At 36.2% G+C, this 15,412-nt stretch overlaps 1 protein-coding gene across 1 annotated transcript in view; it reads right to left on the bottom strand.

The window, feature by feature from the left end:
* cfap44 (cilia and flagella associated protein 44) overlaps positions 1–6,132 on the bottom strand; it is a gene marked incomplete at its 5' end in the record, with an annotated part of 30,906 nt that extends 24,774 nt beyond the window's left edge. The window contains 12 exons of the mRNA XM_081376533.1: positions 482–592; positions 677–886; positions 1,137–1,231; positions 1,326–1,425; positions 1,516–1,563; positions 1,743–1,898; positions 2,055–2,219; positions 2,347–2,461; positions 2,971–3,187; positions 3,305–3,407; positions 5,068–5,230; positions 6,050–6,132. Coding sequence (XP_081232659.1) covers positions 482–592; positions 677–886; positions 1,137–1,231; positions 1,326–1,425; positions 1,516–1,563; positions 1,743–1,898; positions 2,055–2,219; positions 2,347–2,461; positions 2,971–3,187; positions 3,305–3,407; positions 5,068–5,230; positions 6,050–6,132 — 1,566 coding nt within the window. The remainder of the gene's footprint in view (positions 1–481; positions 593–676; positions 887–1,136; positions 1,232–1,325; positions 1,426–1,515; positions 1,564–1,742; positions 1,899–2,054; positions 2,220–2,346; positions 2,462–2,970; positions 3,188–3,304; positions 3,408–5,067; positions 5,231–6,049) is intronic.
* Positions 6,133–15,412: the final 9,280 nt, after the last annotated feature.

Below are 15,412 nucleotides of genomic sequence, written 5' to 3'. Positions count from 1 at the left end.
TTATTAGTTAACACTACATTGTCAACACTTCGGAAAAAATAATAATTTGTTGTTACACTACATCCTTATGCATCACTTTCTGCCAGGACTTTTGCGTGTTTTTCCCAAATAACGGAAGTGACCTCGACAACCGGGTTAGCGGTAGCATAAGCCATCAGGCAAGTGTTATTTGAATGAACTCCTGATGTACTTACAAACTTTCCAATGCCTTGTTTTATGAGTACAGAACCTATTTGTACTACTGTAGAAGTTTGGTACCATTCCGGGCATTATTAGTGGGGTAATTTACGAGATACATCCCTGGATCCATTTGCGCCTGCACTAAGCCATTCGGGCTGATATCTCTAAATAAGCTCTAACTTTAATAATGTTCGACCAAGGGAAAAGGCTTCTGGGGGGGTGTTTGGCTCGAGGTCATGGTGCAAAGGACCCTAAGTTGATTTTACTCCGAACCATCCCTTTAACTACCATCATCACTCACATGTGACTGAGGTGACCACTCCAGGCCTTGCACAGGCCCTGGGACAGTAACAAACCCAATTGGCTCATATCTTTCTCCCACCGCAAAGAAGAAAACAGTGCTGTCTGCGCTCTAAAGACAGAGAGAGCAAAAGAATATAATATTAACACAGTAGAATATTCCGACACAAATCATGCTCACTCACTCAACCCTTACCCCAGTAGCCATGATCTTTCTACTTCTCTCATAAGCGATGGCAGTGACAGGTGCATTGTGGGGCTTGAGAGCTTGTCTAAGGCGGAGTTCGGCATCTCCAGAGTGTGTACGCCCTGCAACCGTGTGCAGACTCTGAGGTTTATACAGCTCTAAGAGACGTACCACACCATCATCAAACCCGACAACCAGCAGTCCCCCAGCACTGTTCAGCTGCGGAGACAGACACACTCTCCATCAATATCCAATATGCACACATCCTGGTACTATACTGCTTATCGGCCAATATTAGAGACTTTTAAATGTGTCTGTATTGTTTGATATTGGATATTTATTTGTGAAAGCCCTATTTTTACATATAAGTTACCTTTACTGTCATCAAACACTCACTTAAAGTTCATCTTTAAAAACACTAATAATTTATAACACTGATAAATGTTTCTAAGAGGTTCATTTACATTACCGTGTCTGAGGCCCAGGTGAGCGTTGTCCCTCCTTGATTGAAGCGACTTATCGTGAGCTCTTTCTTTGAAAGAAAGTCAAACACCCTGACAGAGGCTGGGTAGGATAAAAAGGTATTTGTTATTATGTACAGAAGCACATTATGTAGGTATGTGGGTATATGTTTGGTCAATGCAACATTTTTTCTTACAGTCCAAGGCTGTAGTAGCCATGAGGTGGCTACTTTCAGAAACATCCATGCCCTGAATGGCACCAGCATGAAATGAAAAGAGACACTTTGGATCTTGGGTCTGCAAAACAAAAGACCAGAAAAAATGCTAATAGGATCCACCATGAAAAAAAAAACAGATTCATCTTTTAACCTGTTTAACTTGACTCACAATGTTGGAGAATGAGAGATCCAGTTTCCAAATACTGCCTTTAGAATCCTGTTAAAAATCAAACCCCCCCACACACACAGACGCAAATATTCAGACTAGGTCCTGGGTGGTTTAAAAAAAAAGGTCATTGTAAAAAAAAATACACACATACATACATACATACATACATACATTCATACATACATACATAAAGCAAGTTCCACATCTAAAAGAAAAAGATATCATACTTGAGCAAACCAGTTGGAGGTTTCTGGGATGGAGCTCTTGACCATAGAGTACAAGCTGACATTACGGCCTACTGTTATCTCATTCATGGGCTCAGTCTCAAACAGTCCACTGTCATCAACTGCATCTGCCGTGTCTATGGTCTCCAAATTCCAGCTCTGAGGAAAAAGATGGAGAAATTGCTTTAAAAGCTTAAAAAAAAAAAAAAAAAACATCCTCTCCATGAAATTAATTTGTTTCAAATAAGTTTACACTTTTTAGCAACAGCAAAAACCAGTAAAGTAGCATAATCTCACTAAGTAACCTGTACTTACTCTGACGACACCATCAGATCCTATAGTCATTAGTTCTCCCTCATCCAGATTAAACTGGTAAATGGTTCCGCTATGACACGTTCGTCTACCTTTACGGCATATTTCCACCTTTATCAGACCCCCCTCCCAAAGGAGCATATTACCCCACTCTGATCCTGACACAACCTGGGAGAGAGAGAAAGAAAGAATCAACTTCTTCAAGAAATTGAAGAACTTTTACTTTTAATTTCATTTAAAAGTCTGTAGGTTTGTGCGTGTGAACATGCAAAATGTAAGAAGATGCTGAAAAAACCTTTCCATCAGGAAGCTCCACATATCCTTCTATATCTGTTACAGTTGTTTTTCCAAAACTTCCAAGCAACCCTTGCAACTTTAAACCAGTGAAGGTACTGGCCATTTTCCAGAATCTAAAAAACATTAAACCCAAACTCTCACATATATAGCACATATATAGACTGTTCGAACGTTTAGGGTCGGTAAGATCTTATAATGTTTTTGAAAAAATCTCTTTTGCTCACTAAGGCTGCATTTATTTGGTCAGAAACACAGTAAAAACAGTAATATTGTGTAATACTATTTTATAATAACTGTTTTCTTTTTTTCTTTTTAATCCTGTAATGGCAAATCAGAATTTTCAGCATCATTACTCCAGTCTTCAGTGTCACATGACCCTTCAGAAATCATTCTAATGCTGATTTGCTGCTCAAGAAACCTGTGATCCTGACACAACAATGTCTTTGAATTCATTTTAAAGTAAGCAAAAAGTACAAATAAAAAGAATTTACTGACCCCAAACCCTTGAACGGTAGTGTATAAATATTATTTCTTAATATACAAAAAGCATCTTTTAAAAAGATGTTTTTAAAAAATGTTTTAAATGCAAATTCATAAGTGGATAAATTATAGTAATACATACCTAATGTGCCCAGAGCCAGAAGTAGTGAGCTGTCCGACACAGTCGGGCGAAAAGGTGGCCCTGTAGACGTCCTGAGCAAAAGCTTTATTGCACAGCGTCACTTGTTCTTGCCTCCAGTCCCAGAGTGTAAGCATGTAGTCTGGAGCACCACCCACACTGGCCAGTAGAGAGCCATCCCGATTAAAATCCACATAGCTATATGTGCTGCCTGTGCCACCTTCATATTAAACACAACAAACTAAAATTATGTATGTATGATTCTGTCTCAAATCACATCTTGTTCAAATTTAAGTTATACTTTTGTAAGACATTTGACCTGCCACTGATGACCTACCTCTGAGGATCCTGTAAGGCCGCAAGGATGGGTATTCATATATGATGATATTAGGCTGACGGCCTTTCTCTGCCACTGCGAAATATTGCTTACTTGGATGAGTCTTTGAAGAGACGAAAGGAGATATTAGGTCTTCAGGTCCACACAAATCTGTAGGCTATATAACCCTATAATTGTGCATAATAATCTACGTGCATACAATAGAGTGTAAAATGAATGATGAATAAATGTGTCTGAGCCTGTAAAAAGTAAGAGCTAGGCCTATGACTTTTCTCATGTTGCTCATACACTCATATGTCAAGGCCATTCTTTGTTGTTGTTGGTATTTGGTATTTAGGGGTTCAAGCGCATAGTTGGTGTACTTGGCGTTATGACATGGAAAAAACATAAAAATGTCTATAACTACGCAACCCTATGTCTGATTGACTTGAAAATTGTCATGCTCTGTCTTTGTCCAAGGTGCCAAGACTGCTTTTGAGGACATTCACGTATCTCGAAAAACGCGGTTGGCGGCGACCAATGAATTTTGAGAAGCTATCAGACAAGGTTAACGGAGGCCGATTCAGATCTAAACTCACTGGGCCTGTTTGACTCACAGCCCTAGAGGCCTGTAAGAAATTTGAAAGAAATCGGCCACTGGGGCCCTGTCCCAAATGGCACCCTAAGCACTCACGATCATTCTCTGAGTCCGCACTTTCGTGACGTAACGCCGCTTTGACTGTCAGAAGAAGTCTGCTGCATAGCTCGCATCAGTGCGGGCTTGGCAAAAGTGCACATCGAGGGCGCAAATCGACCGCATAGGGGGTGCTCGCGAGGTTTTTGGCTCAACCTCGATAAAACCACTGTGGCACAATTTACGAAACTCTCTAGGTCAATAATGATAAAAAAAAAATTAACTTTGGCCTTTGGATAGCTATAGCTGGGTCCTTAAGAAAACAGGCATGGCAGAACTCTGCATTAGGTGAGCACATGTGGCACATGATTCTAAAGTAGCATGCAAACTTTTATGGAGATCGGCCCATAGTTGGGGCCATAACTGTTGAAAAGCTTTAAAAACCATATATTTAGTATGGTAATTGCCTGTATTGGCTGTAAATGGCCTTTTTCATCTATGATTGAGATGGTTACAGGCATGCTAAATGAAACTTAAAGGTGAACTAAGTAACTTTTTTTACCTTAACTGAACAGCTTCGGAGTCATTGGAATGGTTATATTACTTATTTCGGATTGAATGGTGGTCGTTTCGCACCCCCCTGGTGCCCGTGAGCGGAAAATACGCACTTGCAACTTTGAGCCGGCGGGCCAGCGGCCGCCGCGTCAGGAAGTCTTGCATGATATCAGGTCTCGCGATGTAAACAATTGCTTTACGGCCAAAAGAAATCTGCTAAAATGCTGTCATTATTGCGCTCCCTCACGCTGTCCGAACCCGAATGAAGAAGACGTTTTAAAGAATGTCCCATCTGCTTTGATGTCGTTGATCTATAGCCTATGGTGTCTGAGAATCACCAACGAGTTTTTACAACAGTGTTGTCAAATATCTATTCCGAAGCTGTGGGGGGAGCTCTAGAGAGAAACCTGCGAGCAAAAAGCGAGAATACAGCGAAGAAATCCCGAAGCTGCTTTAATACCTTTTTTACGCATATGATTAAAGGCCTTTTGGCAATTGGCAATTGGACCCCGATAATTGCTGCTCACAGCTATATTTTAACTTGCTCTTGCATTTCTATTCACATACAGTCACCGAAATAACAGTATTAATGTACCATGATGGCACCAATGCCGCCCCCGCTGCTAGAGCGGATATAACACTGCTCTTTGGTGTGCACATCCAATAGGATGAGCAGATTTCCGGCTATGAAGGCCAACGTATGCTCATCCAATAGCTGTAGGTTTCCTCTCCGCCCACAGTCATAGCCAAACGAATGTCTGGGCTCAGTTTAAGAAGCAAATTAAATGAACAGATAGTCTTCCCAAGACAACAAACTTTTTATATATATAATAATCAAGATTTGTAATGTTTTAAAGAAGTCTCTAAAACTCACCAAGGCTGCATTTATTTGATCAATTATTCCTGTGATGGCAAAGCTGAAATTTCAGCAGCCATTACTTACATAGTCTTTAGTGTCATGCGATCCTTCAGAAATTATCAGTTATTACTAGTGCTCAATTATTATTAATGGTTCTAATAATTATTAACATTAAAAAGTTTTTGCTGCATACTATTTTTTTAGAAACTGAATGAATAGAATGTTCAATGAATAGCATTTATTTTAAATAAAAAATATTTCGTAACACATTATAAATATCTACTGTCGCATTTAATCAATTGTATTTGTCCTTGCTTAATAAAAGTATACTTTTTTTTATCTTACTTACCCCATACTTTTGAATGGTAGTGTACTGCGGTTTCCACAAAAATATTAAGCAGTTCCAACTGCTTTCAGCATTGATAATAATAAGAAATGTTTCTTGAGCAGCAAATCAGAACATTAGAATGATTTCTGAAGGATCGTTTCACACTGAAGACTGGAGTAAAAACACATTCAAATAGATTTATATATATATATATATATATATATATTATATAATATTTCACAATATTACTGTTTTTACAGCATTTTAATCAAATAATGCAGCCTTGGTGTGCAGAAATGTTTTTAATTATTTAATTATTTCACACTTTTGACTGGTAGCATAAATAGTAATATAGTATATATTTTATTTAGTGTTAATTGCTGTGGATACGAGAGGTGCAGTAGGTTCTGTGGGATGTTGGAGTCTGCAGTGATGAAGGGTCTGGAGCACAGTTCCTCATAGCTGTAATACATATCATGTGGTATTAACTTCTTGTGCTCTTCCTCGTTGTTTCCATCACACTCTTCAACCACCAAAACATCAGCCTGCTCTGAAATTAAAATGCCATTAAACAGGAAAATGTAAATTGTGTTTTTGTCACACTGAGAAAATATGCATGATGAATGTTCTAATATGTCTGCATGAAATTTTGCTAAACAATTTTAATATTTTTTTTGCATGACAATAATTGTTTGTTACTGTTAAAGGCAAACAGCTGTCAAGTTTGTTTACTGCTGATAACCTAGAGTTAGAGTTGTTTTTTTAATCAAAATTACATAAGAATTGCGTTTAAACGACAAACGAACAATACGCGTTTCTCAAACACATGGTTTTGTGTCAAAATGAAGCATTAAAAGTGTTATTTCACCTTGTAAAGTAACATCACGTAGCGTCTCAGAAGCGTCCATCTTCGTATGACGGCGTTGCTAAGCAACCGTACACTCCGTGCAATTTTAACTGGGAATTGTAGTCCATTGTAATTGCAACGAGACCAAGTAGGTTTCCGTTGTGACAACTTGTGAACGTCGCCGTAATAATCATATATATATATTATTATAATAGTGGAAGTGTTAGCCGTTAGTCTCTCTTTCTCTTCTACAAACCAGTGTGTTTATGATTAGGATACAAATATTATTACAAATAACAAAAAAAAAAATAACAAAAAAAAACCTGCAATATCAAGCAGCATAATAACAGCTAAAATAACTGCGATGAGAACTGAAACCTCGACACAATCAAGTTACACTGGCCGCGCCTCCTCTTACGTAGAAAATTCTGCAGAGATGCCACTAGATGGCAGTACAGCACAGTGGTCAGCGGTCAGCTCTACTAGACTAGGTCAGGAGATAAGGCGCTACAGTAGACATATAATAGGATCATGTATGTTGATACAAGATTGATTGAAATTGAGCATAAACAATGTCTGAAATACAATGAAAGAAAGGCAAAAAAAAAAAAGCTGGCATACAAGCACGCTCTTTTCAAATGTGAGCAAACTCACCTGCTCATACAAAAACTGTTCATCACTCAGCAGTGACTTACAAGCCTGAACAGACTCACATAAACATACTGTCCCCATTTCTAACAGCCATAAACAATCCACCCACACACATCTCTCACACACTACTAGGACAACACCTGAACCGGCCTTCGTACTCATTTGCTTCTTTAATTTAATCCCTCTTGTTGCTCCTAAAGAAGAATGACAGCAAGTCAGCATCACATGACAGGCCCCTTTGTGTGTGAGTGCATGTAGCCTATATTTTTTATTACGTATATGTAGGCCTATATGATTTAGTAGTGATACTTAAAGACAAGAAACAGCACATCTTTGAAAGACTGCAAACACACGTATAAACAAAAGAAATAACTGGAAAATGGCCAGTAAAATCTACTACAGAGGCGTAGTTTAATCTTAAAGTCACCATGAAATCAAGTTCCGCCCTACATTTTTTCTTGTTTGAGAAGCTGTTTCACTCAGGCTGCATCACTATAGGGAAGAAAAGACTATCACAACTTCTTTCATGGTGGCATTAAAGGGATAGTTCATACAAAATGAAAATTCTCTCATCATTTGCTCACCCTCATGTACATACAACTGTTTATATTAAAGGTGTTCTGAAACCATATGATAGTTTTGTGTAAGGAACAGACTGAAAATATCACTTGATGACCACCATTTACACATGCACAGTATAAAATTCAGTATTTAAAATTAGTTAGCCTATAATTTTTTTTTATATATTTTTATTTATCCTTTATTTATATAGTGAATAATACTAGGCCTATTATAATGTATTAGGCCTAATTGTGTTGGACAATAATATATATATATGTATTATGACTATAAGTATATAGTCTATGTATGAGACCTTATTCGCCAGAGAAACAAGGGCGCAGCCATCTTTAGAATATTGTCTTTGAACTTCCATTTTTGCGGTCGTTCTGTATATTTCTATATGGCATTGCTGTCCAGGAGTAATTGACCTTATTTTTTAACAATGTAGATTGTTCCAAAGCAGCTTTACATTGATAATAGGAAATTAAAGTAAAGTGTTTTGGCTTTATAGCAGCTCTAGAATAAAGTTATTGTCCAGCTCGTGGATCAAGCAGTGTGATTAAAGGCAAGATGGAGGCTCACAGACATAATTTAACGTTACTTAAAAATATATTTCAGCATTTTGTTAATCGACGGCCAAACTAGTAATGTTACGTTACCCCAATCCGATCGCGACTCTCCCGGTGTCTAGTAAAAGTAAAAGGTAGTTAGTAAAAGGAGGGAACATCAGGGGGCTTGCCGGAGATCTCCAAGGAAAAGGTTGGTATGCAAACTTAATCAGTTCATAACAGTAAATTAATCACTTATATGACCCACGACGTGTGAGCAGTAGCCTGGCGCGCTACAAATTTAAGCGGGAGAATGTTATCATTGCAAAGTGGTCAGGCTAATGTCTTGTGTTTATTCCACAATACTTATGGATAAGCTGTTTGATTTATAAATATTAGAATCTTTTCAAATTTCACTTACGCTGCTGTGCATGCACATAGCTGTTCCTGAATTTGTGTGTTTCCCATTTGAATGATCAGCGTACGAGGCGGCTACTGCTTGCGCTGGGACCTAACGTTATAGGCTTTAGCTTAAATTTTGTTGAAATTATTCTCTAATCGTTTGCATATTATGTCGTGGATATATAGCCCTCGAATGCATACTGCAGTCTTGCTCTCTCATATTTTCACCTGTTCGCCGAAAATGACTAATTATCTCCTTAGGAATGTCTGAAACCGGTGCATACTGTAATAGACGTGCCAGGCGCAAAAGCTTGACAGGCGTAGCAACAGTAACTAAGGAGGGCGGGGCTTAGCGAAGGGTCACTTAATGTAAAGTTAACAAAAGTTATCATGAGGTTTGTAATGTTTAAAGCAGATGTCTTAAAATGTCAGTAGACCGGGAAGATTTTAAAACGAGCCGTTCATTCATAAATAAGCAAGATCGTTGTGAAAATACAGACCGGAAGACAAAGCGCAGCGCTGAAAAGGGGCGGGGCTACATAAGGTCCATTGACTGAGCAGCTCCGCTCATATCTATGAGCTCCGCTAACAAAAAACGTCACCATGTTTACCAGTCTATGATATTTACCAACTGAAAAGGCATCTAGTCATAGTTGGGGGCGTGGTCTGGCGTGGTGAGGGGGGGACAACGACACCGCGAACATCGTGTGTATTTGAATGACAAAAGTGTTGTATTAGTGCAGCAGATTAGTAAAAAAATCGTTCACTTTGGTATAGAAGCATGAAATTTGGCACAGATACTCTCTAAGGGCCACTATTTTGGAAAAAGGCGTTGGCCACTCAAAAATTCAATATGGCGGCCATTTTTCAAAATGTGTTTATATTATATTAATATAACATTATGTAAAACGTCCAACTGTTTACGAATTAAAATCCGGACATACTGTGATGCATGAATTATCATGTCAACGTTAGACTATAGCAATGTAGTAATGTAATAGCCAATGTTAGGAGTGCAGCATCTATAGAGCTTTGCTTTTATATAAGTTAGCCTTGTTTTTATATAAGTTAGCCTTGTTTACGTTACGACCTGCAACATTTCATGACACATATAACGTTACTTTACTGTAAATCAAAGATTTGACGATGGATTATGTGGGAACCCTTAGTACCTCCGACCGTGGCGATTAGCCTAACTTATATCAAAAAAACTTACTCTCAGCAATGGTGAGATCTTGCCGGATCTATGCAATACATGACGATCTTTGGATTGTGGATGACAAGAAGTGGCCAGCAATTGTATGGCCTGATATAATTATCTTATTCAGACACCAAGTATACAAGAGAAATGATTAGAGCATACAAATCCCTTGATGCATAGGCTACTACGTGCTAATATGTCATGTGCAGCTCGTCAAATACTTTGATGCTGCACCGGATTTTTGCGTGTTGAGGATGTGCTCCCTAGTCAAAGGCAAGGCATTAAAGCCAAGCCTTATGATTTTAAGGCATTTTTTTGGCAAAACCATGCTTCCCCATAGGAATGTTGAACATCAGGCACCCAGCACTGGCCACAACTCCTTGGCATTTTGACTTAGCAACAACACCACGACCACTATGCTACTAGCCGAACCCTTTACTCCGGTACGAAGGGCGCGGGTCTTTTGCCTCTTGGTTGCGTGCGCAAGCAGTGATGACGTCGCAGAGAAATCCATGTATTCAATGCTTATTATATAAATTATTCAAACAGTGATCCAAGCATAACATTTGATACAAATATACTCTCTAAAGGACATGTTAATAGAAAAAGATGCTTGTCCCTCAAAAATTCAAGATGGCCGCCATTTTTAAAGATGGCCACGTTCCTGTCGAATATTAATGGTGCATTCAAGTCATCTCGTATAGATCGTATTTACGAGTTGAACGCACTTGAACACCACCACAATGTCGTAAATACCAGTGGGGAGCTCGGGATTTTCTCTAAGCTCCGATCTGTACGAGTTGGGGGCGTGTCAGTGATTAACATGGCGGAATACACAATACGTAAAGGTATTTAGCTGTGATATTGTCAGGCTTTTCTATTTACAGCGCAGTTAGCTAATCGCCAACACAGAATATGATAGTATTATAATATAACAATGCAACATGTAATGATGTGTTGGCAGTGGCTTCATAAATTAATTAAAAACATAAAAATACAAAGTATACCTGATGCACATTTCTTTGTTCTTCATTTTCTAGAACAAGAGTTTAAGAACCTTACTGTATTTTTGTTTAATTAATTAAGAGAAAGTACTTCGCCATTTGCTCCGACGAAAGTGACTTGAACGCACATGCCGTTATAAGCACGACTTCCCACCTCGTACGTACGAACTTCCCAGGAGGACTTGAACGCACCATAAGGCGAGACACGGCAGGCAAAAACATCGTTTTTTTTTTTACTGGCCAATTTTGAGATTTTTGGATATTTGTCTTCAATAACATATCTTCTTTCAGACTGTGGTGAAAAAAAGTCCGGAATACACATTTAGGTCTTTATTTTACTACACTTTGTCTGTTTGCGCCTGTAGATATCGCGTAAATTCAACAAAAGTTGTCGTTGTAAATCAGTGGCGGACTGGGACAATAATTCAGGCCGGGAATTTGACTCCACTGCCAGGCCACCTCTGCTGCTGCAGTCACCACCACCCTATTCATGTAATCTACTGGACTGATAAACTTGTAGGCTAACCCTATTAATGTAACAGGTAGACTACCAGATGCAATATAAATGAATAAAAAAATAACCCTTAAAAACTCACTAGGAATACACCATTTATACTACCAAACCAATGACAAATAGAAAATTGGCTTTTTAAAAGAGATAATAAGAGACACATTCACATGTTGAAATATTTACATTTTATGTATTTTCAGTGCTCAACTCTAGGGGTGGGCGATATGCCAAAAATATAATATCACGATTTTTTTCAGAAAAATCACGATTAGCGATTTTATCACGATTCTTTTTTTAATGTTGGTTTTACTATTTTGTGACTGAGCATTACAGCCAAACTAATGTCCATATTTTAAAAACAAAGCCTTAGGTAACAAAATATAAAATAAAAAAGAATAGCAGAAAGGGGCGTAGATATTTTTTTTTTTGTCATTTTCTTTGTTATTAAATATTAAGATCAAAGATACACATTACTCATACACAACTTAATATACAAATTAAATAAACAGTGCTTTATGTTTTCAGCTAGGTGTATTTAACAGTAGCATTGAAGAAAGTAATTAAAATAACAAAAATAACAAATATGAAAATAAAACAAAACATAGACTTCACTGTATAAATTATACATTGATTCTTATTAAAGCTACTATTAAAAGTTATCAGTCAGGAGCAGTGAGTGATTTTCTCTTTGCATTTTGTTGTTTTATTAACATTAAAGGGATAGTTCTCCTAAAAATGCTATTTGTCATAAGTTACTCTCTCAAGTTGTTTTAAACTCGAATAAGTTTCTTTCTTCTGTTGAAAATAAAAGTTATTTGGAAGAATGTGGGTAACCAAACAGTTGATGTACCCCAGTGACTTCCATAGTATATTTTTCTCCTATGCACTGTAAAAAAATTTCATGATTTGTTTTCACAACTTTGAATCTTTTGTCAAATCAACTTAGATAATTAATGTGGTTCAGATAACATAATATTTTGAGTTTCTATTTATTAAACCAATCTCTTTGTTGTATTAACTCAATTTTTTTATTTCAATGAACTCAAAATTTTAAGGCAACCTGGGGGCTGTTCCATAAACCAAGATTAGAGTATAAGCCAGGCTTATTTCGGTTAGTCAGGCTTATTTTTGGTAGATTCGGTTTCATAAATCAAACTTAAAAAAGTTCAAACTCAGTTACCCCGGCAACTTATGCTGGGAAACTAGCCTGGTCCAGGGCAGGCTAACTGTCAGGCTAAGCCTCAGTTGTTACACAGATCCTCTAACACTGACCAATAGGAACACAATGATATTACCACTGACACTCTCTCATACCATTATTGGACTTTATTAACCACTATTAGTCCAAAAATAAATACACAGTATACAGAAAATCAACTTAAATAAGGCTACAATGATAAATTAGACAATATAGACCTATATATATATATATAGATAGATAGATAGGCCTAAATACAAATATATATATATATATATATATATATATATATATATATACTACAGGTTTTCTTTTTTTACTGGCTGAATGTTTTGTGCCCAAGATTTAATTAGATTGTTTTAAAGATTTATGAATACATTTCTCTCTGGTTTTGTTTGGCAGCTGTAGTACATGTTTATGATTAGAAGAACATTAGAACACAATCTAAAAAAAGCTTTGTAAAGCATTAAAATCACAAAATTAAAAATAAATAATTACAAAAACAGAGTATAAATTTTAACTGTAAGATGTACTTTATGTCTTTCAATTCAAACACTTTTAACACAATTATACAAATTGACAGTTCCTTTAAAGATATATTTTCCCCCAATAAATATTCCTTATTTTTCCTTCTACTTTTTTTCTTTGTGATAATACCCACCAACACATAGCCTAAAAACACACATGAATAGAACAATAACCAAAAAGTTCATAGACACTTTTACATATGATTTAAGGGGGAAAAGACAAAAAACAATAAATAAATAGTAATAAAAATTTAACATTAACATATTTATATCAAACTCTTATAATGACACATAATTCCTAATAGTTATTCAAGTAATATTATTTGAATATCAAATATTCAATATTAAATAAGTAAATAAATAAAATAACAAATTACTAGAAATAAAAGGGAGGGAGTGTTATATAAAAATGTAGTTAATAATATATATACCTTTATTTTATGGAATATTCTTTGATTTTAGAGTTGCACATATCTTTTCAAAATGTATACATTTGCTCTTAATTTAATGTTATCCTCTCCATAATGTACTTTAGAAACTAAATCTACTCATTTAAAACTGGGGATTCTTGCTTTCTCAAAAAAAATATTGCATTAAAAGCTGTAATTCTCAGCATTCTAAATAAGTATACATCATCTTTATATCTTTATTAAGTAGCATAGGTCCTATACCCAAAACTATATTTTGTATCTTTATATATTTAGTTTCTTAAAATAAACTTCCCTGAATTATAGGCTACTTCACTGAAGTACTTCTGTTCGCTAGAAGTTCAGTGCAACTTATCCAACATCCTAAAGATAAATTATTATAATTAGAAGATATTTCTAGTGTTATAAAATATCGCATATTAATTTTCCGAATTTTCCGATTTTAAGAATTATTGCGCTCCTATTTGGCGCGCATGCGCGCAGCAGCGCTCGTTCAATATGAAAATTAGCAGCAAAATGGACACATTTGCATGGCTTTCGAACATTTACAGATGGAGAATATAACTGTAAAATGTAAGTTTTGAACTGAGGGGGGAAAAAAACATGTCACAAACGCATAAAACAGCACAAAATATGTACGCTGTTTGATGGTGGATCGATTTGATCCACGATCGACCTCTAGGGCTGCTTAAGAAACGCGTGCACACGCAATTATCTAGACTAGATAAACCTGGATCAAATTAGTGAGATTGCGTGAGCTTCAATTACCTTTTATGGAACCACTTTAGCCCCAACTCATTTGTTAGGCTCATTCAAGTCCGGTTTTGGAGTTTAATCCCCGCTTTTCTAAGTGTCTTTTATGGAACAGCCCCCTGGTAACTTACTTTTTTAAGTTAAACCAACAATAATTTTTTACAGTGTGGAAGTCAATGGGGACCAGCTACTGTTTGGATAGCCACATTCTTTAAAATATTAATATTAGAAAAATATTAGAAAATATTAAAAGGAAATTAATACAGGTTTGGAATAACATTAGAGTGCGTAAATAATGAGAGAATTTTTATTTTGGGGTGAACTATTATGGGGGTAAATTGATGCCTAAAACATTGAAATGGACAGACTAAAAGTCACAAATAGATATTACAACTTGTAAACACAAAACACAATCTACAAATAGATAAAAAATCTGCAAACAAAGTCCTCATGATCTGCAAATGTAAAACAAGATTTACAAATAGATACAAAGTCCTCAAACAAACTCTTTGTGATCCACAAATATAAAGCATGATCTACAAAAAGATTAAAAATCCACAAATAAACATATCCTGATTCACAAATAGAAATCAGTGACTTGTACTTGAAAACCAGAATTGAAATGAATTTAAAGTGACTTGTTTGCAGGTGAAGATCATGTTCTGTTTGTAGATTGTGTCACATTTGTTTTCAGAATTCTGACACTATTGTTTCGCTGTTGTGACAAAATAACGCCATAATCATTGAAAATGAAGAGACTATGAGTCAAAAATGCATATTACAATTTGTAAACACAAAACACAATCTACAAATAAATTTAAAATCTGCAAACAAACTCCTCATAATCTGCAAATGTAAAACACAATCTGTAAATAGATTCCAAATCTGCAAACAAACTCGTCATGATCCGCAAATGTAAAACAATATCTACAGATAGATAAAAAAATCCACAAACAGACTCTTCATGACATACAAATATAAAATGCAATCTACAAATAGATTTAAAATCCGCAAACAAACTCTTTATGATTCACAAATAGAAATCAGTGACTTGTACTTGACTACCAGAATTTGAATGAATGCAAAGTGATTTGTCTGCGCATGAGGGTCATTATTTGTTTG

Source organism: Scardinius erythrophthalmus (genome assembly GCF_964197995.2).
Source record: "Scardinius erythrophthalmus genome assembly, chromosome: 10".
In the NCBI taxonomy this organism is placed as follows: domain Eukaryota; kingdom Metazoa; phylum Chordata; class Actinopteri; order Cypriniformes; family Leuciscidae; genus Scardinius; species Scardinius erythrophthalmus.
The sequence above is the reverse complement of the archived record's forward strand: the minus strand, read 5'-3'. Positions and strand labels throughout refer to the sequence as shown.